General features: G+C 40.0%; 1 protein-coding gene across 4 annotated transcripts in view; it reads right to left on the bottom strand.

Annotated features, from left to right (window-relative positions):
• Positions 1-1092: 1092 nt before the first annotated feature.
• Positions 1093-24588, bottom strand: part of TP63 (tumor protein p63) — a 222203-nt gene continuing 198707 nt past the window's right edge. For 2 of the 4 annotated variants that reach the window (XM_032631612.1, XM_032631613.1), the window contains exons 10-14: positions 22685-22821; positions 10911-11068; positions 8747-8891; positions 7348-7441; positions 1093-4045 (exon numbers count right to left, since the gene is read on the bottom strand). In XM_032631612.1, coding sequence (XP_032487503.1) covers positions 3749-4045; positions 7348-7441; positions 8747-8891; positions 10911-11068; positions 22685-22821 — 831 coding nt within the window. In that variant the 3' untranslated portion in view covers positions 1093-3748. Of the gene's footprint in view, positions 4046-7347; positions 7442-8746; positions 8892-10910; positions 11069-15061; positions 16476-22684; positions 22822-24588 lie in introns of those variants that run through there. The other 2 variants (XM_032631615.1, XM_032631616.1) reach the window with 2 other exon arrangements.

Genomic DNA, 24588 nt, shown 5'->3' with positions numbered 1-24588 from the left:
CATTGTAAAGCAATTATACTCCAAAAAAGATGTTAAAAAAAAAAAGTGCCTTAATAGTATATCAAGGATTAACCATTTTCACTGCTTTTTCTTTTTCTGGCAGTGATTTTATCAACCATGTCATTTTGATGGATCTAACACCTAAATTTAAGGAATAAGAACTGGAATCTTTTGGTACCCCTAATTTAAGCTGAAACTGCCTTGCCAATAGGAATGCATTTTTTCATCATGTGATTACAACTATTAATAGGAAAACACGTTTATATATGTAAATACTATATATATGTTATGCTGTAATTTATAAATCTAAGGTACTAAATTGTTTTCATGCCATCTAATGTCAGTCCATAAAAGAACAAACTTACTTCTTTAAAAAAAAATCATTAAACCGTTTTGATAGAAGATATTTCATTTGCTGAATCAATATATATAATTGAAAGGTGATATTTAACACTGAGTTTAACGGGGAACATGCCATAGCCCACCATCTGCAGTGCTGTTCCCACATAAAATCAGGGTGATCTGCATTCCAGCCTGCAGTCCTGAGGAGGTCATTGCTGAGCTCCATGGGAAGGTCATTAAATTAGACATTAGGAATATCTGCAGTCTAGTCCCTGTTCCAAAGCACACTCATTCTGACCTCAATCAAATAACATATTAAATCTGCGAGTATCTTGTGTACCAAATGAGGTGAATATTCCTGGTCTTTAGATTGGCTAAAATAAGAAAATAATGATACTTTGTTTCAGGATTAGAAGTATCAATATTTGAATCTCTCTAATGTTTCTTTCAGTATTTTTTCCTCTACCTCAGTAAAAATAAGGCCAAAGGATAGACAGGCAGGCAGACAGACAAACACACACACACACCCAACACCATTTCTCAATGCATTTTTATTGATTTTTAAATTTTATTGCATGTCCTGGCAAACATAAGTGGCTTGTGGATTTGCCTCTGGCTCACCAAAAGCCCATTACCCAAAATACCAAAAGACAAGCAACTGAAGCTTAAAAAAAAAAAAAAAAAAAAAAAAAGCATCACATCTATAAGAAAAACTTTTCAAAAACATTAATAAAGCATATAAAACATTTGGCATTGACTTAATTTTTTACAATTATAAAAATAATAAAAAAATGCAACCTTTTAACATTCAACATCCTGCATACTATACTTTAGGGGAATATCAAGAAAACAAAAGGTAAGTGGATTTAATGAAGTAAGTTCTAGTCTCCATTTCCATTTCTAATCAACTCCAAACAAAAATCTATCCATTCTTCAGCTAACTGTGCTGAACTGAGGCCACAAGAACTCCATTAAGCCCATGCCCCCTCTGTCTGTCTTAATATTCTTTCGCCCCTCACGCTAGCTACTCATACACTCAAAAAACGTAAGTCGCCACCAGGATGTGAGGCCAGTAGTTGTGCCTCACTTTGGCTCATGCCAAACCCATGATATACAGTGAAGGAATTTCTGAGTCCTTAGTGCCACCTGAAGAGTGCTGAAATAGCTCAGAGGATGTCCTAGGTTTATTCAAACACTCCTGATAGCCCAGGAAGCCATTTGCCCTCCTAGCATTGCCAAGGCATGGCTTTCATTCTTCCCGTTAATAGGTTTTCAAACCTGCATGCTTGTTCCACGTATTAACAGTGCTTATTACCATTTATGCAAAATAAAACTTTGAAATCAAGGACTCACTCTCTTTAACATACAAAACTAAAAAATAAAAAACAAAAACAATTTTTCCCTTCCCCCCATCTTACAGTAATGGCATTTTAAAATTTGACATTGTAGTCTTACTAAATGGTGTTTCCAGGAAAATACAAAAACAATAATAATAACAAAAAAAATTTCAACTCTGGTTCTGGAAAACCCGGTATCCCAAGAAGAAAAAGACAGTGAAACACAAAGTATGCATGTTCACACGCAAAACATATATACAGTTTTCAGATGAAACTCATATATATTTTTAAGCCACATTAGTCCTTTTGCACTTTAAAATAAAAATGGAAGCTTATGTGCAATGATAGCCCTTTACCAGAAGGCACGGCAGGCTTTTAGAGCTCATTAGCATATATACAAAATACTTGTTTTATAGTTTGAAAAAAAGTATTTGCTACAAAGTATGTTTCTAAAAGATGTACAGCAATATCTCCATTTACACGTTTTTTCAAAGTCTGAAGACAACTCTTCGCTTATGTGGTTCAGGCAACATCTCCAATGGAAGGCTCATCCTCTGATCTGTCAGGACATTTTTATGTGTATGCACAGTCCAAAAGACAGATGGACGGGAAACTGGGTTCTCAAAGTTACTTTCCAACAAAGTCAAACTATTATTGTTCAAAAAGAAAAGTGATATGGTGATACAACTGATGCTTTAGGAAAACTGATCTCATAATTTTATATTTTCCAAATCGCTGCTCCTATTTTAAACCTTGAAGAGAGAGAGATCAACAAGCCTCTATATGCAGAATTTTGTAGAACATGAGGGTCATCAGAAGAAACATTTACCAAATAATACTATTTATGTTTCAAAAAGACCTCCAAGGATTTCAATTCATGGCTCACTGAGATCTCTTACTGTTTAGTGGAGATTCAATAACACTGTACGATTCCTGTTTTTCCTGGATATTCTTAATAGACACTAAAGCTTTATTGCAAGAACTAGACAGATGGCGTTCATCCCAATCAAATCAACCTTAATTCTAACAAGGGGAGCAAATGTGTAATTGAGTTAATCAATCTAGTAGTGAAATTTGGTTTACAGGCATTTGTAAATGCAGCTAATGCTTTGCCAATAAATACTGAGAGTTAAGGTGTCTGGCATTAAATATGAGGAGATTGCTGAAATACCCAGACACGTGATACCAGGTGTTATTTAACTGGCTTCCATGACTTTTTAGGAATTTCAGCCATGACTCACATTCCCCAATCCCAACCAGAAGCAAAACAGAATATTTCCTTTCCTATGGTGAGTGATAGTGTGAACATGAACTTTTTCTTGTACTTGAACTAAATCACCCCAAAGGCAACCACTATCAGTAGTAGGGATATCAGTAACATAAAATATACCAACATAGAGAATCGTGTACATATGTATGCAGTCTCACCCATGTAATAACAAGCAGATCTAACCAAAGGTTTGATGTGGCATGTGTTTAGCATCAAAAGAACTGAAGGCACCTACATGTCACTGTCACTCACATGTCCTATCAAGATCTAGATACCTATTACCATACATGGCTGGCCTTGAGAGATGGGGTATAGATAAGCCATCCAAAGAGTAAAAAAAAAAAAAAAAAAAAAAAGGCAATAAGTGCAACTCAATTTTTTTCCTTTAAATTACATTTTAGACAATACTCAATGCCCCCCACCCAAAAATATATACTGTATATTTATATATTTATATATATAGTCTTAGACTATAAGGGTGAAAATGCTTTATAAAAGTCAAGGAGAGACCTCTGCAGCTTAAGGAGACACCCACTGCTTTTTTGCTCACTTCTACCTAGCCATGACAATTTCAGTCCTGGCAAGCAAGAGATCTGAAGGCTTAAAGCCAGAATCAGAATCAGATGCCAGGTTGTACATTAGGTAAAATGTAGCCTCTTCCTTCTCCTTCCTTTAAGAAACCTGACTGAAAAGAGGAAGGAGAGGAGCTAGGAAGAATGCTTGGCTGGTCAAACAGTGGTGCCTTGTAGTGGGGTTAGCGGGTGGGAAGACAGAAAGAGCTCGAACCGCAACGCTCATCTCACTCCCCCTCCTCTTTGATGCGCTGCTGCTTGTTGCGACGAGCATCCATGTCAAAGTTGAAGTCATTCCACTCATCGCGGGGTGGGAAGGAGATGGTCTGGCGGAGGGTGAAGCGCACAGCGTCAATTACACGCTCGCCCCGGGTCTCACTGGAGCCCACACTGACTGTGGAGGCACCACTTGGGGTCCGCAGGAGGTGGGGAGGGGACGAGAAGTCGTGGAGCTGCCGGTGGTCCAGGATGCCTTTCCAGATGGCATGTCGGAATTGCTCAGGGATTTTTAGACTTGCCAAATCCTGTGCAATAGGGAAGCAAATCAGGAAGAATTAAGACAAAGAGGCAAACTGACATTTAGTCCACACCATTCTGTCATTCCCCAATGCTTGGCTTTAACTGACCTGCATTTACTGAACTCTAAATTGGAAAATAAAATTAGCTCTTTATTAATCTTTGGCATATATGTAACCAAGCACAGATATACAGGCTTGAGGTGCCATCTCTTCCTGTAGGTAGCATTTTACTTATTCTCTATTGGTCTCAGTTTCTTCAGTGGTAAAACAGAGGTAATATTTAGATCAGAGAACACAAATCCCCAAACAAAAACATCAGATAAAGGAAACTTCCAACTCTCAAATCTACCTCGCTCTAATCACTGGAAGAAAGATATTAATGGAATGCCACCACTTCTCAAATGAGGAGATGGGAACAAAAGATTGCCAACAGATATTGAACACTTTCGACATGCCAGAGGTTGAACTAATTATTTTTTATTCATGATCTCATTTAATGCTAAGATTAGTGGTAGATACTATTCCACCTATTTTATAGACAGAAAAGACAGAAAAGCTGAAGGTCAGAGAGGCTGATAATTCTAAAGTTACACAATTAAGTGAATGAACTGTGGATTCAGGACTGCCTCTGAGACTAAAACTGCCCTAATGGCCAAAAGGTCTCTTGGTGTTTGGATAAATCAGGGTATCAAAATACAGAGTACGTGTCCATGTTCTGTGGTTGGGGGTAGAAGGCATTACAAAGATGGTTGATCTTAACTAACTGTGGTAGCATCTCTGTTTACCTGCACTAGCTCCTCGTTAGCTTGTTTTAGTGTTGGCTCGCGTTTTTTATGGAGCAGTATGGTAGGTAGAAAGAACATTGTGCCACTCAATGGCTCTAGACCTTCATTAAGTCACTTATTTTCTACTGGCCTCAGTTTCCCCCTTGGTAAAATGGGATACAATTCCTTTTTAGGTCAACACATACTGTGGACTCATATGCAGCTGTGGATATGAAAGTATTTTGCAAATTATAAAGCACACTATGTAAATCTTAATCATCTGAATTATTACTATGTTATACCATGATTAACCCATCCTTGCATCTTAGAGGGAATACTTATAACAACTCCAAAATTTAACCATATTCCTTTTCCAGGGAGGTATGTGAAGTAATTGAGACTGGTGTTGAGAGACAAGAAGAAAAGGAGGTGTCTACTTGCAGTGATAAGCAGGAAGAAGCTGAAGTGAGGATGCGGAAACTAGATAGCCTCCCAATATTTCCTAATTTGGAAATGTGCAGTGTGGGTAGTCCAATTCCATGTGCAGTGCGGGTAGTCCAATTTGTACATACAGTACAAATGGGGCAGAAAGCCTCCCACGGCCCGATCCCTTAGCTATTGCACTTGCTCTCAGCAGGGTCTGGCAGCCAAGCCACCAGGGGCATGAATGACTAAGAAGCCAAGGAAACAAGAAATAAATGGACAATGTTTCCACACTAGTCTAATATAAAATAGATAACTAACAAGAACCTACTGTATAGCACAGGGAGCTCTACTCAATACTCTGTAGTGGCCTATATGGGAAAAGAATAAAAAAAAAAGAGTGGATATATGTATATGTAAAACTGGTTCACTTTTGTTGTATACCCAAAACTAACACAACAGTGTAAATCAACTATACTCCAATAAAAATTTTTTAAAATAGTATACAGTATAAAGAAGTTATTCCACAAATAGATAAGTGAGCATAGCTCTTTACGCTTCTGAAACTCCCAGTAAGTCCAAAACTCTCTGTACACTAGGCTCCATTAATCTGCATTACTCTCTGGATAGATTTTAACTTATACTGACAGGTGAGAAAGCTGTGGCCCAGAGCCTGGCCCAGGACCTAGCCAACACCAGCAGAGACAGATTTGTGGAGGGCATCAGCAGATCCTAGCAGCCAAAGGGGCACCCTGACGTACTCTCCAGTGGGGACGGTGAGTCAGTTGAAGGTAAAACTTTAAAACTATAGGGAAGGGACAAATTTCCTGTTCCATCATGTAAGGCTCTCAGACACAGGGCAACACACTGTCTTGTGTCAAACTGCCTTCAATGGATGGACATCATTGTAAAGTTCTCTGAAACCTGTCGGAGCGTACTCCTAAAGCTTTCTCTATAGCTTTTACTTATAATTTCTTCCCTCAGGGAGCAGCAGCCAGGGGTGATTGAGGGAGCGGAGAGGGGCGGGCATAGGGGCAGCACAGCACATACTTGTCACCAGAGGGCAGAGGTGTTCTCACGCTTGCAGGGACATCTCTAGCATCGGTGCTCAAGGGGGGGTGGGGGGCAAAAAGAGGTCCCAACTACAGAAGCGGCAGCAGAGACAGAGAACATCTTCTTCCACCAGCCCAAAGGGCCCTCTGGAAGCTAGAAAGGAGGATAGTGAACCCCAAAGACAGCAGCATAAAGAGCAGCCTGGGAGGAAAACCAGATTGTTGTAAACCAGAAAATGAGCTCCCACCCACGTGAACAGTAGTTCAAGAAGTGCTGTAGGAAGCAAGAAAATGTCCCCCCCTATCCAGCTTGCTTCCAAGACTATCAGAGCCAGAAGGCAATGATTTTGAACCTGATTGGATTAACTGAGGCCCAGAGAAGCAAAGTGATAACCCCAAGTTCTCATTACCACTAAGAAGTATAGTTGGGACTCGAACCCATGACCAGTGATCTTTCCCAGTGATCAGGGATGGCTGGGCCCTATTCTGGTAGAACTGACCATGAATGAACATATGGCTCTAATCGAGAGGCACAGCTCAATCCTCTGTGACATCCTATTTTAAAGAAAGGCAGAAAAGGCCAATCAACAGAGTTAAAGACTGGAAGCTCACATCTCAGGGTTCTATTCCTGGTTCTGTCATCAACCCATCATGGCAAATGACCATACTGTCGTCACTCCATGTTTTAAAGTGAGAATAACATCACCTGATTCCTGCTATCCTCCCTGGGGTCTGACGCCAATTAATGAGAACAACCAAAAAGTGCTCTGAGTTCTTTAGAGATCATACATTCCTTGAAGGTGGGAATCAGATCTCACTCCCACTCTGCATATAGTATGCACACAACAGACAGCTGCTGACTGATCAGAGAAGCTGAGGACCACTGATCCTGAGCATCTCACATGTAGAGGCAGAGGCCTGGGAATCTTTCTAATATGGTATGGGTCCCAGCAAAACTGAGGACCGGGGGTAGGACAAAAAACAGAGGGGATTCAACTACAAGGTGAATGTCACCAGAGGGAGGAACTTAAGGAATAAAACTCAAGAGAAAAGTCTAACGGTTACTTACATCCATGGAGTAATGCTCAATCTGATAGATGGTGGTCAGCCCCTGGGTCGTGAAATAGTCCAGACATGATGAACAGCCCAACCTCGCTAAGAAACTGCAGAGGGAGGAGGGAAGAGGAAGGAGGAAACAGAAAAAGAAAGTTCACCCCAACTGCATTGGCAAGATAAAGGAAAACCCAACATTTTGCCCTGGGATGCCCTACATAAGAGATTAGGGGCAGATAAAATATATGTGGGGCCTTGGATTGGAGGTCTGGGGATGATTAGGGACACGAACTTTAGGTCTATAAAATTAAAATCAACTGTTTAAAGATGCCTGCAGAGCAGAGATTTTCAAATGGTGACTGGTGGAATTCTAGGGATTCCATATCAGTGTCTTAGGAGCCATTGCAGGGGGTGAAAGGAAGGAGTCCAGTGCTCAGGTTTCCAGCCCTCTTGCCTCCTAGCTCTTCACTTCAAAAAGAGCACCTCTCCTTCAATTGTTTATATCTGGGGTTTCTGAGAATGGTTTATGTGGCTAAGAAAAAACTGTAGGCCACTCTACTGTGAAGTCGTTCATGCTTTTTGCTTGGTGTCCTCATCAAAACACAGACCCACTCCTTTACGGCTCTGGTCTCAGATCGGTGATGCCACCACCGTCACAGAGCCGGATGCTGGATGATGAGCCATGCACTTTGCCATCTCTCTGACACTACTAGCACTGTTGCATCCATCACATGGGAACCAACACATATTATTCCAGCAGCCAAATGAGAAAATCATTCTGCACACGAAGCAGGGCACTAGGCATGAGATTCGGGCACCGATGCTTGCCTCTGTTGGAAAGAGAATTTTCCAGACTTCATGCCTCTCTTTCTTCTGGCTATCTGAACTCCCTTTCCTGGAATGTCCCCAGTTCCCATACGACAAAGCAAAAGAGGCCATCAGGTTCTTGAAAGTCCCTGCCATTTTTACTAACATTCAAACTTTTTTATGGACATCCAACTCCAAAATAATGATCCCATGGTGGCTGAGAGCTATGAGGCCTAGAGAGCAGGAAAGGGAGCGAGATAGCAAGTTGAGTGCCCATTTGGGAACCCCAGCCCTGAGCACCAATTTGAAGGCCACAGCTTACTGTAAAAATGTGATGGGGGGGGGAGTAAGTGAAGATGGGGGAATCAGGCATGAAAAATGATATGCCTATCAACTCACATTTTCACTTTTTCCCATGCTGATCGTTGTGGTTTACTTTGATTAAACGCTGCTGATGACTCCATAGATCAGAGATAACAGTGGCTGAACTCCCACCACTGGGCTGCTTTGCTTTCTTTCCAACTGTGCTATTAACTTTGATGGTGTCCACCCTCCACCACCCAGAGATGCTTAGGACAGGCCCCCAGGGGCACATGCTGTGGACTCACCTGACAAGGCTGCAATCTGTGGGGTACGGAGGTGGGGGGGTGCAGTGGGAGGTGGATGGCATGGAGAGAGGGGGTGGGAGAGCCTGGGTGGGGCTGAGTCCATTCATGTCTCCAGCCATTGGCATGTGGGTGCCCATCATAGGAACTGAAGAGAAGCAGGAGGAACAGAGAGGGTTACTGCCGTCATCACATATCAGCATCCCAGTGGTCCATCTCGCCTGGCTTAATGTTACCAAGGGCCTAATCTACCAGCCTTCCTTTTCAGTCTTATCTCTCACTACACCCCTTTAAGCACCCTACATCTCACTGAACAGAGTAGTCGCCAAACTCCAAACTAATTACCTACTTCTTGACCTCCGTACATTCTCTTAGGACGACCTCTTCCCACTTTGTTCTCTACTTCTAATGCTCTGTCCCAATTGCTTGCTGCTCCTGGTGTTAATACAGTCCTTCTTGTATTTGTCTTCACGGGTTATGTTTCTGTCTCCCTCACTAGGCTAGTCTCCTGAAGCATGGAGATTAGACCTTATGCACGTCTGGGTCCCCACAGACCCGAGCACAGTGCCTGGCACAGAGCAGATGCTCAGAAAACTTAAGTGAACAAACCTTTGAATGAGAGAGGGACCTTTGGAATATTGGTTTGGGAATGGGAGGATTTATCGCAATATTTGTAGGGAACCAAATGCCTCATAAGGAAGGATGCAATGAAAGACCCCAGCTCTTTTTTCTGGTCCATTTCAGGATTATATTTGGGAACACCACCAACCTGGATTGGTTTCTTACTAAACCATAAACTGTAAACATTCACTTATAGAGAAGAAAAGCTCAATACCAATAATATTTATGAAACAAATTTTGTCTTCAGAGGAAAATTATGAAGCATAAGTAAGAAAAAGTAAGTAAACTGTAACACAAATGTGAAGGATCATTACCACTACCACTATTTTGTCATCTCAAAAAAAAGCTGAGGACTCTAAGACGTCACCAGAAAGAAAGCAAAAAAATAAATGGTTCCTTTTCCTTTTACTCTCAAAGCAGCAGACCTGCCAAAGGGTCAGGTTTAGAGTCTTAGGATGTATTTGTCACTAGTGAGAGAGCAGTCTGGCTCTAATGTCTTCGTTGTCATACCAGGTAACCAAACCTTATATATCTCTTATCTCATTAAAATCTAAACATGTGCTATCAGAACCAGAAAGAGTCATAATCTTAGCCTCCCTTAACTTCTTTAAGAAAACCCAGTCTCTTCAAGGCAACAGTGAAATGCAAGTTTAAAGCCTTGATCAAAATAATGAACGATTTCTAGGACAAGACTGAGGCACTGTTTTATGAGGGTGATTATAGGATACATGGACAGTATTTAGGCTTTTGCATCCCTTCTGCATTTTTACCATCTTTTTTTCCTTTCAAGTTTGGGTATCCACTCTGCTAGGTTAAGTTCTAGTGGACAAGCTAATTATATTTACAGAAAAGCTATGCACCACTCATCATCCATGTTGAGGCCCGATTCTCACATTGTCTCTTACAGTTATACTTAGTTTATATGAGGAATCTGTGTGTGAATAAATAAAAGGGAGACTCCCTTCCCTATGTCAATTCCTTAATAACTGTGTATAGGATGGAATAGATGAGTTGAGAAGCCCAAAAGTGTAGGGCCACAGACGCATACACTTGTTAACTGTGCAGAGTGATAATTGTATGAATGGAAAACTGAGCGTTAGAGCAGAGAGGTGACTCGTCCAGAGTTATGCAGCTAATGCTACTATAGAGTCCAGACTACGATCTATTTCTCTAGATTCTAAGTCCACCACACTATGCTACTTCCCACAAGTTGGACATATTTCCTTTTGACTATCTCAAAGAATGTAGAAGGTGGGTCCCCATCCAGGTTGGTAGGAAGTGGACTGTTCTTTTTCACAGAGATCCTTATCCCTACTAAAGGAACAGCCTTCTCTGTCTCTACCAGTGTGCTTTGTAATGAACCATACATCTTAAAAGTGAGAAAAAGTTCACCGTGAGGAATTTAAGCCACTCAACTTTGATCTGTCCTGTCTACTGGGCCTCTCACGTAGCTTCAGAGCAAGCCTTCCCCCCATCCCAGAGCAAAGTCTTCCCCTACACTAGTCCTATCGGTCCTCCGGCTGCAGCTAAAGGGAGATGCTCTTACTGTTGGCTCCCATGCCATCGGGAATGGTGGTGGGAGTGAGGGTGTTGCGCTGCTGAGGGTTGATAAGCTGGCTCACGGAAGGCAGCTTGTTCATGCTGTTCATTTTGTTCAGAGGTGGGGAGCTGTTACCGTAGGAAGACTGAGACTGCATCGAGGTCCTGGGAACACAAACACGGGAAGGATGGTGAGCACAGGACGCTGAAGAGTGGGGACTGGTCATTTCCAACAGGTCTCATATTAAAACATAGCCTTAACTGTACACTTGCAAAAATATTCCTCCAGAACAATGACAGGGACTTATGTGTGCTTCTATCTGAGAATCTCTCCTACCTTGGCAGGGATCACAAGGCTATCATCAAATCGTGTGTTTCCTACATGAGTAGAGGACAAAGCTGAATATCTTCCTAAAGCATCTCCTTTGTGAGACGGGAAATCATTGCATCTTCTTTTTCCCTCTATTGTTTTCTCCATCCCTTTCAATGTGAACATCAATAAGGGAAAAGAACTGAGTGAAGACCCAAAGGCTTATGAAAGACACGGAGACGCCATGCTGAACTGCAGCTGAGGTGTCTCACCTATAGCTTCCTAGGCCATTTGGGCATATGCAGAAAATAACCACAAAGCCAGTCAAACAGGGCATTTGGTAGCACAACCTGCCATCATGCAGAGGCCTCAACACGGAAACACGCTTTCTCAGCTTAGCTGTTCATGGGCCATGAGGGAACCCATCGGAATGTCAACAGCCTCTCTACACAAGGGGAACCCAGGAGTCCAAACAACCGTTCTGTTAAGTTTCCACAAGTCTCTTGAGAGACAAAGAAAAAGAACAAACAGTTTTCCATTCGGCATTACTTCAGTTTGTAAATTTACTAGAATTGGTCTGTCATACTATGTATTATATTACATACAACGTTCCCTATTCAACTGCCATGCCTGACTTTTCCCTTGAATATAGAACTAGTGATATCTACTAGAATCGGGGAAGGATACAGAGTCAGATAAACAACGTTTAAGTCTCCCTCCAGCATATGTTAGAAAGCTATAGGTCCCTGTGCAAGCCAGTAAATATCCCTCATCAGAAAACTAAAATATATAAAAACTTAAAATATATACACTTACTGCATGAGTTAGATGCTAGAGGTGGGAAAACTAATAAGAAATGGTCCCATCTCGGAGAAGCTCATAGAGTAGTGGATACATTGGGATAACAATCCAACCTACCTTGTAGGGCTATGGTGAGAACCAAATGGATAAGATGGGGAAGAACTATACACACTGTCGGGCATTTACAGTGAGTCATTATTGTGACCAGAGAATGAAGATTGGGCTGAGCATGTAAAAGGGGAAAACCTCCCCGTTTACACTCCTCAAATAAAATGTATTATTTTGTTCCTATTTGTCTCCTCCCTGCTGCAGCCATATTTTTATTAGAGAAGAGAAGAAAAATGTTTCTTTGAGTTTTATTTGCTTGTGTGTGTATGTGTATCAGACTTAGGAGGCTCTGTAAATGAATCCAAGTTCCAAACAAACATGGTATAATAATGTTTGAAAAAATAACAAGTGGCTCTAACACCTGAGTGCTACAGTCGTGCTAGGCTTGGACTTCAAAGCTGCCGCTCTGCATTCTCCATAATTACACAAAACAGGGGAGGCTCCATTCCATATCACTCAAGAGCCACAGCATTCAAACAATATGCTATATTTGCATAAAAGAACATGACAATTAATGAGCAATTGACAATTCAGCTGCATTTTAGAATCACTGTCTTAAAGTAGGAGGGTATTGATTTCTCACTTTAGCCCTTCTCAAGAAGACAGGTTTAGATCCATGTTGTAGAAATGAGTGTTTATATAATAAACTCTCCCAACTGTTAGATTCTTCAGGTTACCAAGCTCTCCTTTACCCATTTTCCAAATGAGTCTCACATCTCGTGGAGGAGGACATGGGATGGCAGGGTAGGGATGGGCAGAAATGATTATGCCTGTTGTACAGATGGGTAAATATAAGACTCTGAGAAAAAATGTGCCTAAGTTACACATTGTTAAATGATGGGCTGAGAGGTCTCTTGGCTCCTAGTCCAAGAGTTTTTCCTTTCATTCTGTGACACCTTCCCAGAAGTAAGACAGTGGAGTGCAGTAGGTTACATCAAGAAGTGGGTGAAGTAGTAAGAGGAAATAGGAGACCAAGATGGAACAGGGAGCAAGGGATATAGTAAAGGGAGACCCAGCTATCCTCAAACCCACTCCATCCCTGTGTAGAAGCCTTGCATAAGAGTCAGCACATTTGAATACACCTAGGAACCTCTGTAAGTCCATGTCAAAGTGCAAGAATGTTCAGGGCAAGGTGATCAAAAGAAGCTTTGCTAGGTGCTTCTTCCTCTACCTTTGCCCACCACAAAGTAACAAAGATGCCAGGTTACCCAGACTCCAGAGGCAGGTTGGTCCTCTGTAACCTAAACAAATGTCTACATATCTCTCCCATCCTCGCAAATCAGTCAAATGTACAGCAAGAGCTAATGGAAGTGTTGCTTGAACCATTAATGCCCACCACTAGGAAAGTAAAAATGTATTTAAGAGCTATGAATTTTCCCTGGACCCTCAATTATAGTGAATGCCTTCTTCCAAATCCTGTTACAATTCCTTTCTCCTGTTTTTGGTGGTCTTTATTTTTGACCATTTTATTAGTTCATTTATTTTAAGCCATTTAAATTATTGCTGAGGAAGGTAGGTCACAAACCATAGACAAACAAAGAAGGAACATAAATTTTGGAGCCAATCGAAATATTAGAGTTCACATTCTCAATCTGACACAAATCAATTAAATGACTTTGGGTATCACATAGGTCTCTGGAGTCTCATTTACTTAATCTGTAGAACAGGCATTACACTCACTCCAGAAGACTTGCTGTGAAGATTAAATGAGATTATGTAAGTGCCCTGGACATTGTCCTACAATTTGTCCTAGAATTCCACCAAAGGATTCCTTCTTTGGCCTTAAATCTTCCATTGCTAATGAAAAAGCAACTCTCTAGTGGAATTTGGCAATACATCGGGGTGAATCTATTTTACCAAACCACTTTTGCATGGCGGGATCCGAGAAGGGAAAGGGATATTGGGGGTAGAGCAAAACATCGTGGATATGGGGCAGGTCAGAAAAAGGGAAGACATGAACATGAGAACAGGAATTGTTTCTCCTCGAAATTTTGCCCAGTACCTCCCCACATGTAACTTTTCTCTCTAGCTGAGGAATCTCGCTTCTAAAGACGAAAGGTAGCCTTTATTCTCCAGCTAGATCAACTGTAATTATAAAATATTTTCTATCAGTTCAAATGTATGCATTTATATAAACATCACTATAAACACATTAAAAACGTCCATAAAAATAGGGTGAAAGGGAAAAAAAAACTTCCAGAAGGAAAAACAAACATTAAAAAATTAAACATACTCACTAACCCTTTAAGGAATTTGTGCATTCCTTAAAAGGGATTAGAAAGTTTTTAGATTAATTGAAAACAGTGCCAATGTAACAGGATCATCTGATTTTACTATTACACTTTTATCTAAAACATAAACATGTTTTTTCTTAAGTATTTTTCTTGTTTTCCTTAAGTATTTTTCTAAGTGACTATATTAGTTTTATTAAGAACGGTGGTTTATGAAGTTTTTAAAACTTGTTACTCAAAGATCAGAATGTATTGTAATTTTTTTAAAAACCTATGCACAACAGGTTCCACTACAGATTTCTGGATATTTCCTAACACCATTGTCACAGAAGCCAATTTATTTAATAAACTGGAATTTGATTTAAATTTCTTCTAGTGAACTTGGCAACTGAAGATATAACTCAAGGCTTATTCAGAGATGTGAACAAATGACGCTATAGTGCCTAGCTCTTTACGATGAAATTAAACATGCACAGGGCTAAAATAAATTTTCAAGTTAGCATGGGCATTGAAATTTACTTTTAAGACTGATGACCTTGATACAGAGTAACTTAAATAAAAACACCAACTATGACAATAGTGTAGACAGAACCAAAGTGACCTATTCTTCTTGTTCTTTAGACTTACACATGGTACTTCAAGCACTTAAATGAAAATATTCTAGCATTTAAGGAATTTCAAAAAGCAAAAGAGACAGAAAAGAAAAACTGCGAGATAAACCAAGATGCAAAAGTTTATTGAAAATTAAAATCACACATCCATAAAGCAACAGCCTCAATAACAAGAAATCATTGCTGTGGTGACAAAGAATAAAGAGCTGGTGACCTGGTGTGGGGAGCAGATTTTTTAAGTCTTTATACTATTATTTTAAAATATGATTTAAAATGGAAATAGATTCTCTAAAGTCTTTGAACCAAAAATGAAAAATTATCTACTCTTCCTGTCTTTAATTTTTAGGCCAGGAGTGTTGATTTAAAAACGTGTTCGCTTGGACATCACTTAAACAAAGCATAAGTGTCCTGGACACAGCAATTTGAACAGTGTCAGTGATATGGCTGATTTTATGGAGCTCCAATCAAAGGGGTTGATTATAGATTTGGTGAGAGGACTTTGAATTCCATGGTGGACACGGAAGAATGATATATGACTGCCTGAAAGAATATTACTGGGGTAGTTTTACCCTCCTCTTAAAATGACAAAAGAGGTTTACCTGCCTTGGGGTCCAAACACAAATTTTGGAGGGTTTCCAAAAGCAAGGAAGACTATCACATCAGATGCTGACATGGGGTGGCAGTGGCAGGACCTGACACAGAATTAGTGAACTTTCTACTACATATGAGGGGAGGATACTGGTAATGCAAGTTCTCAAAAAGAAGAAAAAATCATTCCCCGCAGTGGCTACTCATGGTAGCTATTACCTCTCTGCCCAGCAGTACATTTGACACCTTAGCTTGTTACTATTTGCAGTATCATTGCATGACCAGCATTAAAAGGGCCTGAGTCTCTCAGTCACCTACAGTTCACTTCTGCCTAGACAATAACAACCTTTTTTTCTCCTTTTCTTAAAAAGACATCTTAAGTTTGAGACCTGCTCAAAAGCTTCTTCATGAGTTTGAGAAACACAACAGAAGGTAACAGAAAAGGGTTCCAATAAACATCGTAATGCCCCTCTTCCCAACCTGAGCTCCTCCCTCCCAAGAAACAACACAAAAGCTCACAGACAGACACATCAGGGGTTCCTGATGGACCAATGCTAGATCTAAGGATACAGAATCTGCAGAAAATGTCCTTTCTTGTACAGTTTTGAGTCCCTTCAAAGATTTTCTTACTAGTGGCTGTGTGCCTTTGAGCAGTTGGGTCTCTGAGCCAAAGTGTCTTCAAGTCCTGGCTACGAGGGCTTGATACACACACACACACACACACACACACATACACACACACACACACATACACACACACACACGGAAACATAACAAACACATACGCTCAAAATACAGAGATGGGGCTCTATGGGTACACTGATCGGTTTGGGGGGCTGGAATGTCTAAAGAAGACGTCAGATTGCCTCGGGCTTTCTCTCCGGGGCTCCACAAGCTCATTCCTGAAGCAGGCTGAAAGGAGACTGCAGAGAGGAACCAGAGAAAAGAAAAGATGAAGGCTTAGGACTTCATATATTCAAATCAACTGAATACAGAAACACATCCTTCTACCTTCATGATCATAGTATAGTCAGAACAGAATGCCGCACGGCTATTTTTGTTCCTTCCTCTTTACCTTCCTTTAAGATTACTCAGAGATGACTTCCCAAGACTTTTATGAAGAAGAAATGAGAGAAGGCAATGGTAGCTATCTAGAACTATTAGAATCACCTGTGGAACTTTAAAAAAAATGCATTTTCCAGGATCCTTTCTGAGACCAGGCTGGGACCCAGGCATACATACACTTTTAAGAAGTTCCACAGGTTACTTAGGTGAGGACTACTGAGACAAGGTAGGTCAAGATGCTCAATATGGTGCTTGGCATATTGGACTCAATTAATTGCAAAAAGGAATGCAGAGACAAGAAGTAACTTCAATCTTTTGTAAAATGTCATCTTCCCAATTAGGATACGTCATTACTGTTCCTGTCTAGCTTAACTCTGAAGTATGAAGAAATATGATCTTATCAGTCTGGGGGCTGTGTCATCATGCCTTTGTAAAGAACTACTAATGAGCATTTTGCATGTGCCCAGATTGTGATGGATAAATAGCCTAATACGTTCAGTCACAAACTTGGCCTAGAAATGCACATATCAAACTCACGAAAGCAACTTTTGCATAATGAAGAAATCAATTAGGACACAAGGATGCCAGGAACAAATCCTCTTATTTTCCTAAGGGTTGTGCAACCCCATGAACTGTTTGGGAATTACTGCCTGGATGGCTTTTGAATCACATTTGGTTACTCCTTACAAAGGAACAAAGCAATTTTCACTTGTTCGGTGCTGAGATTTAGTAAGCCATCTCACCAGCAAGAATTGGGATCATCTTAAAGAAGATGCCAGAATACAAATTAGTAGGGAAGCAATTTATTACCAACTAAAGAACAATGGCTTCGACTTCTTGTGTGGATATTACATCTTGGGGCTTCTCTTGGACCAAGGATTGAATAAGACAACATGCAGAAATCATCCTTCACTTATGAAAAAAATGTCTGGACCAGAGAATTACACACTGAGACTAGAATTGAGACAAGTTCTGCAATGAGATGTGAGAAGTTAGAAAAGTGATTTAATCTATCTGAATTTAATTAATCTGAGGGTTTTTTTCCTGCATTGCCAATTCAGAGCTAATAAATCTCTGTCCTGACAACTTCCTAACATTTTCGTGAAGTTCTAAACTAACTGTGTAAACTGTAAAGGCTTGTGCGGTGCCATGACCTATAAGGTTGAACCCCATGAAACTGCCCATATTTACCTTTTTTTTAATCTACGAAACTGGCAATTTCAAACAAATATTCTGGAAGTGTGGAGAATTTCTAAGCCAGACTTAGAAATATGGTATTAGTCATATCTGTCAGTGAATGAGAGAAAGATTTGTGTCTTCTGCTTTCTTCTACATTGATAATTCTGAAAATATTACTTGCTTCCTTCTCAGATACATGAATCTGAGGAATAATTATCAACATTCTTGAAGAAAATCGTAGCCAGATGAGCTTAAAGAAATAAGACTTTATGCTGAAACCACAAGGGTAAATACCAACTACCTGAAACAGGGACAGAAAAATGGGAATGAATGCTTGCTTTGTGTTTTCTTATGACTTTCTTAACTAATGGAGCAGCCCAGAATATTGTAAGGAGCTATGTCTTCCAGATCTGATTCTAGTCTCAGATTTATTATGAACTGGCTATGAAATCACAGGTGTAGTTCATTGGGCCTCAGTTTCCCCAGCTAGAGCACAATGGGGCTAGAACTATAGTCTTGAAGATCCTGTTCTGCTCCAGTATTCTCTGACCTATATCATGGATACTAATAAGCTGCAATCATCAAGTGATCATAAAGGGGAAGGAAACACTAAGAGCTCCTCGGGATGTCATACATTTGTAGTAAAATCAAAGTACATCTATCCTGTAGAAACTTAAAAATAATTCTCCAGAGTTGGGCTAAGTAAAATTTTAACAAAGTAATGCTGCTCTCAGAGCAGATCTTACCCAAGAAGGAGGGTAAATTACAGAAGAAAAAAAATGAACGAGAGATAGTATTGGTCAAAAGTACACATGTCAAAAGATTGCTAAAAAGGTCTCAAGTGTCTGCTGCAAAACTGTCTTAAGAGTTAATGTCCCTTGAAAACATGATGGTAAGGAGTCTAGTGGCAAGAATGGGTCCAATTTGTCCTCTCACTAGATTCTGGCTCCTATGAACGGAACTCCCTATGTTTATTCCAATGTGAGCAAGTCAACTAAAATCAAATTTCCTTATAAATGGAATAAAGCCTACTTATAGCTATAACAACTCGATTCACAAAAACTCAGTGTAAGATTTATCCTCCAGAAAGCCTATGATCATGAAGGTAATTGTGAAGGAATTTTTGAATCAGGAAAACCATGCATAAATGAAATGCAAGCAGCGAGAAAACATATAGTGAGGAACTAACAGAAGCAATTAAACTGAAAATATTTTATTGCTACCTCGTACAGAGTGTATTCTCTTCCCATTAATTTTCACTCTACTATAAAGAAAAGCATGAACTTGATTCCTTACCAGCATAAAATATCGGTACTAAGTTTTTGCAAAGGAAATCACAGGCTATCATAGGCATTTTCTAAGCTGATGTATTCTTTTCAAATGATTGCCAGGAATTAGATTTCCAGTTTTCTTTGTCTAATCATTCGTGCTCTTTCTTGGAGCTTTGTATAAAAATAAAAGAGCTGAAAAAAACTAAGCTGAAGAATACAGCAACTGGAGAATTTATATAAATGTATATCAATCATTGGAGGGAGACCCATGTATATATAATGTAACAAAGACGTAATTAGACCAAATGTCTACATTTTGCAAAGAGTTCATTTTGCAGTCTGTTATATTTCCATGCACAAGTTATCACAGCTGAGGTTAGCTCTTATACACTGTGAGACAAGCACTCAAAAACATGCAATGATACATATAAATGGACGCCACAGGAAACTACGGGGCTACAAATTCCTCGCTATTTATCTGTGACCACCACACATGCAGAAAAGTGAAAATATGTCTCTAAAATCTTTTGAGCTTCTTAAAATAATAATTTTAAGATATATGTTCTTCTTTGATGAAATAGATTGTTTTATGGAATATTAATTATAAATAAAACAATTTCCCTTTAAAGCAATGCAAGCCAATTAGGCTAGATAAGTTATAAGCCCTGGATAACTCATCATCCAGGGACATGGGACTATATATCCTCATGTACTCCATGTAAACAAACAAATGCACATGTCTCCAAATGAAACAGATCATCTTGGCTTGTAAAGTCTCTAAAACTATGACAAAACTATTCCTTCTACTGTATAATCTATACAAGTTGTTTAAAATTGTCCTATGAACTTACATGATGCTGAGAATAAACTTCCAGAGATTTCTTAAGATTCAAAAGGTGTTCTAGTTAGGAATTCACCACCAAACCGTAAACTATAGGAAGGCAGGAACCTCATCTATCTCATCTCTATTTTTACTGCTTTCGCATAGCAGATCTTCAGTAAAAAGCTTATTACATGAGTCACGTCAACTATTCCAGTCTTAGATGATGATGAACCGTATTTTGTGCCTAGATGGGCATGTCTTTTTCAGCCAGAAGAAAGACAAGAGAAGCCTCTGCTAAAGACTACTGTTGTTTTGTTAGATACTGAAATGACACCTTAAAAAACTTCCTAAAATCTTTTAATACCTCTCTACTTTAGAATATATAGATTAGCTTCCAGATACTCCTATCAAAAAATATGAACATCGGGGCTTCCCTGGTGGCGCAGTGGTTGAGAGTCCGCCTGCCGATGCAGGGGACACGGGTTCGTGCCCCGGTCTGGGAGGATCCCACATGCCGCGGAGCGGCTGGGCCCGTGAGCCATGGCCGCTGAGCCTGCGCGTCCGGAGCCTGTCCTCCGCAACGGGAGAGGCCACAACAGTGAGAGGCCCGCGTAACGCATAAAAAAAAATAAAAAAAATAAAAAAAAATATGAACATCGAGAAGCCATGAAGGAGCCACTCTTTTATCTAGAAGAAGGATTGGCAAACTATAGTGACTGGGCCAAACCTGGCCCATAAACTAAGAATAGTTTTTATATTTTTACAAGGTAGGAAAAATTCAAAAGAAGAAGAATGTTTCATGACAAGTGAAAATTATATGAAATTCAAACTTCACTGTCCATAAAATAAAACTTTAGTGTAACAGCTGCTCTCATTTGTTTACATATTGTCTGTGGTTTGCTGCTGTGCTTCCGAACTGGGGAGCTACAAGAGACCATATATATGGACCAGAAAGCCTAAGATATTTACTACTGGTGCTTCACAGAAAAAAAAGTTTGCCAACCCCTGTGCTAAAGGGTCAGACCTTTCAAACCACACCATTTAATACTGACAGAACTTTTCCTGTTAAAAAAAAAGGCAGGAAATCATGGAGCAACGAGTTCAGCATGATCTGCTATGGAGTAGTTCTTCTGAGGTCATTTTCGCTAAGCCAAACATTTCCAGAGTGAACTGGTGACGATCTGAGAGTATGTCTTAATAGCGTGACATGCATATCTTGGAGAAGGCATTTATCCCCTTTGGGTTTGTAATTGATGCTACAAGTCTATTTCTTTGATTCCTCTTTTATGAGTTTATAAGAACTAAATCAGTTTTGCACTTGAAGGTATTAATATATATTTCTATCTGATATCCTAAAGACTATATAGGATTGGCAATGGGAATTCTGTAACCTTGAATTCTAATTCTCCTTTGGAGTACCCTGTGTCCCCAAGGAACCGCCTGATTCAACTTTCCAGTCAGCCTTACTCTAAAACCTTATATTTATGATTTGCAAACTTTCGTGCCAGAAGTGAATGGTGAGATCTCTTCCAGGCAAAAAAGGTCTTAAATGCTCAAAGAGCCTGAAGTCCTTTAAAGAGAGAGCATACTTATTTTCTATTCCCCAGCTGCCCACCCCATACCTCACAGTCAGTAGGTATGGGCTCAGAGGATGCCTTCTGACTATCAGAAATGCAGTCCAACCTTCTCACCTACATTTATTTTGATTTAAAAAAGAAAAGCAATCTCTTTTTACTACACTTTCCATAGGTATCTCTCTAGAGTAGCTAATAATATATGAGAAAAGATCCACTATTTATTGCTTATTTACATTTCTATTGTAAAAGACAATCTTTGACTTCGGCAAGATGGTTTGGGTTTATTTTTTTTTTTGCCTGAAGAATAAAGTCAAATGCTTGAATTACTAAAATGAGCCCCAAATGTCTATAGTTTACATCTATCTGCAGAGACTCTGGCAATACTTCCAGTACAGACACAATAGTTTTTAAGCTAACAAGTGATTATTCTTAACCACAGAAGGGTAAGTATAAGTGGAGTCTCTTCCTTTTATAAGAGCTATTTTATTCAGGTTAGTCATAAAACAATTAACATAATCAAAGATCCAAGAATCTAGGTAAAAATTAACATGTAAATAGGTTGTATGTATATTCTAATATGGTTGCAAAATCTGGCCTCATTGATGTAAACATGTATCGCTGGAAGAAGACCTAGAATGGGGATGTTAAAACACGGCAATATGATGCCACTTTGCCCTTCTGCATCCAGATGTTTGCTAAAGGAGCATGCACTGGGACTCTGAATCCTCAACACAGCACTCAAGACACTTATAGTAAAACCTATGTGCTGTCTCTATAACAGTTTTCCCAAAAGTGGATTGTGTGCATCCCAGGAGAGGGACAAGATAGTCTATCGAGATGAGGAAGAGTACATGTTTTTAAACAGACACATTATTACTAGAATAGAGTGTGTACTCAAAGTTCTACTATTGATAGATGTGCTTGGATCAGAGGCATAGAGAAGAGAACTAATTCTGTCAGTGTGAGTCTTTTTTGTAATTCACTTGAAATGGTTTGTATTCAATTTCAAAATACAGGTGGAACTTCTCAAAGGGAAGGTTATAAGAAACACAGAAGATTGTTGAAGTGAAAAAAGGTGTCCCACACCAGCCCATCTGAACCTACCACATTCTGCTCACAACCTCATCTTCTACATCACCCAACCGTCACCCTGTTGCTGACCTGAATAAACAGTCATCTTACTCACATCTCCTAAAATGACACAGGGACACACTCACTGTTTCTGAAGTAAATGCTGGTGTTGCTGTTGCTGCTGCTGCCTGTATGTTTCAATCGTGTGCTGAGGAAGGTACTGCATGAGTTCCAGGGATTCTTTGATCTTCAGCAGCATTTCGTAAGTCTCACGGCCCCTCACCTATGTCAAAGGGCAGAAGAAAAGTGAAGAAAAAATGAAGAGCTGTAGAACTATCAGGAGTCCAGTCAATGCTCATTATTCGTGGATTCTGCATGGACGAATTCGCCTACTTGTTAACATTTATTTGTAACAGGAAAGACAACACTGGCAGGCTTTGCAGTCATTCACAGACATGCGCAGAGTGATGAAAAGCTGATTCAACCATTGTGCAAGTTCCCAGCTGAGGGGGAAGAAAGTGATGCTCCGCCTTTTTGTTTCAGCTCTCATGCTAGAAACAGGTGTCCTTCTCATGGTCTAGTTAGGGCCACATTTTTCACTTTTTGTGGGTGATTTTTCCATTTAAAATAGTTCCCCAGGGCAGCTGCCATGCTATCTCATGTTCCTAAGTGCAAGAAGGCTGTGATGTGCCTTATGGAGAAAATATGTGTTAGATAAGCTTAGATCAGCCATGAGTTATAGTGCTATGGGCAGTGAGTTCAATGTTAATGAATCAACAGCATATATTAAATAAGAAACACACATGAAACAAGGTAATGCATTGATCAGTTACTAAAAACATGACCAGAGGCTCACAGAAACCTAATCCTGTATTTCCTCTAGGAGCAATGATTCAGTATTTGCTAGTACAGTGTTCACAGTGACTTTATAAAGCATAAGTACCACAAATAACCAGAACTAACTGTAATTACCCCTAGAAGAACACAAGTTTTCAGTGGAGGTAAAATGCGCTTCCTTCTTTAAGAGAGTCTCTTAAAAGCTTTAAAAAGTCTGAGCAGCTATTTACAATAGCCAGGACATGGAAGCAACCTAAGTGTCCATTGACAGATGAATAAAGAAGATGTGGCACATATATACAATGGAATATCACTCAGCCATAAAAAGAAATGAAATTGAGTTATTTGTAGTGAGGTAGATGGACCTAGAGTCTGTCATACAGAGTGACATAAGTCAGAAAGAGAAAAACAAATACCATATGCTAACATATATATATGGAATCTTAAAAAAAAAAAAAAAAGGTTCTGAAGAACCTAGGGGCAGGACAGGAATAAAGACACAGACGTAGAGAATGGACTTGAGGACATGGGGAGGGGGAAGGGTAAGCTGGGACAAAGTGAGAGAGTGGCATGTACATATATACACTACCAAACGTAAGGTAGGTAGATAGTGGGAAGCAGCCGCATAGCACAGGGAGATCAGCTCGGTGCTTTGTGACCACCTAGAGGGGTGGGATAGGGAGGGTGGGAGGGAGGGAGACGCAAGAGGGAAGAGATATGGGAACATATGTATATGTATAACTGATTCACTTTGTTATAAAGCAGAAACTAACACACCATTGTAAAGCAATTAGACTCCAATAAAAATGTTAAAAAAAAAAGTAATCCCAGTCAACAAACAAACAAACAAAAATGTCTGAGCAGGACCAGGACTAGAGACAGGCAAGTGGAGAACAAAGGGCACTTGCCTGACCCCGAGAGTGAGTGTCTGTTTACCCTGTGTACCCTAGCACATCACCTGTCTCCTCCCTGAGCATGAGAGGCAGAGTCTGTCAGAATTCAGAAATGGAAAGATTTTCTCTGCCTTTTGTTGGGTTAACTCCTACTAATCCCAGCTCTGGGATCATGCTCTTTGAGAAGCTTTTCCTGACCTCAGTCTTTTAGGCTGATTCTTCCATCCTTCCTATGTGCTCCCACAGTGTCATGCCTAGCTTTGCTGAAGCACTGATTTCATTGCATTATGCCTATTTGTCTCCTCACTAGAACGCAAGAT

Source organism: Phocoena sinus, chromosome 4, assembly GCF_008692025.1.
Source record: "Phocoena sinus isolate mPhoSin1 chromosome 4, mPhoSin1.pri, whole genome shotgun sequence".
Lineage (NCBI taxonomy): Eukaryota > Metazoa > Chordata > Mammalia > Artiodactyla > Phocoenidae > Phocoena > Phocoena sinus.
Note: the sequence above shows the minus strand (reverse complement) of the source record. Positions and strands in the feature narration are given on the sequence as shown.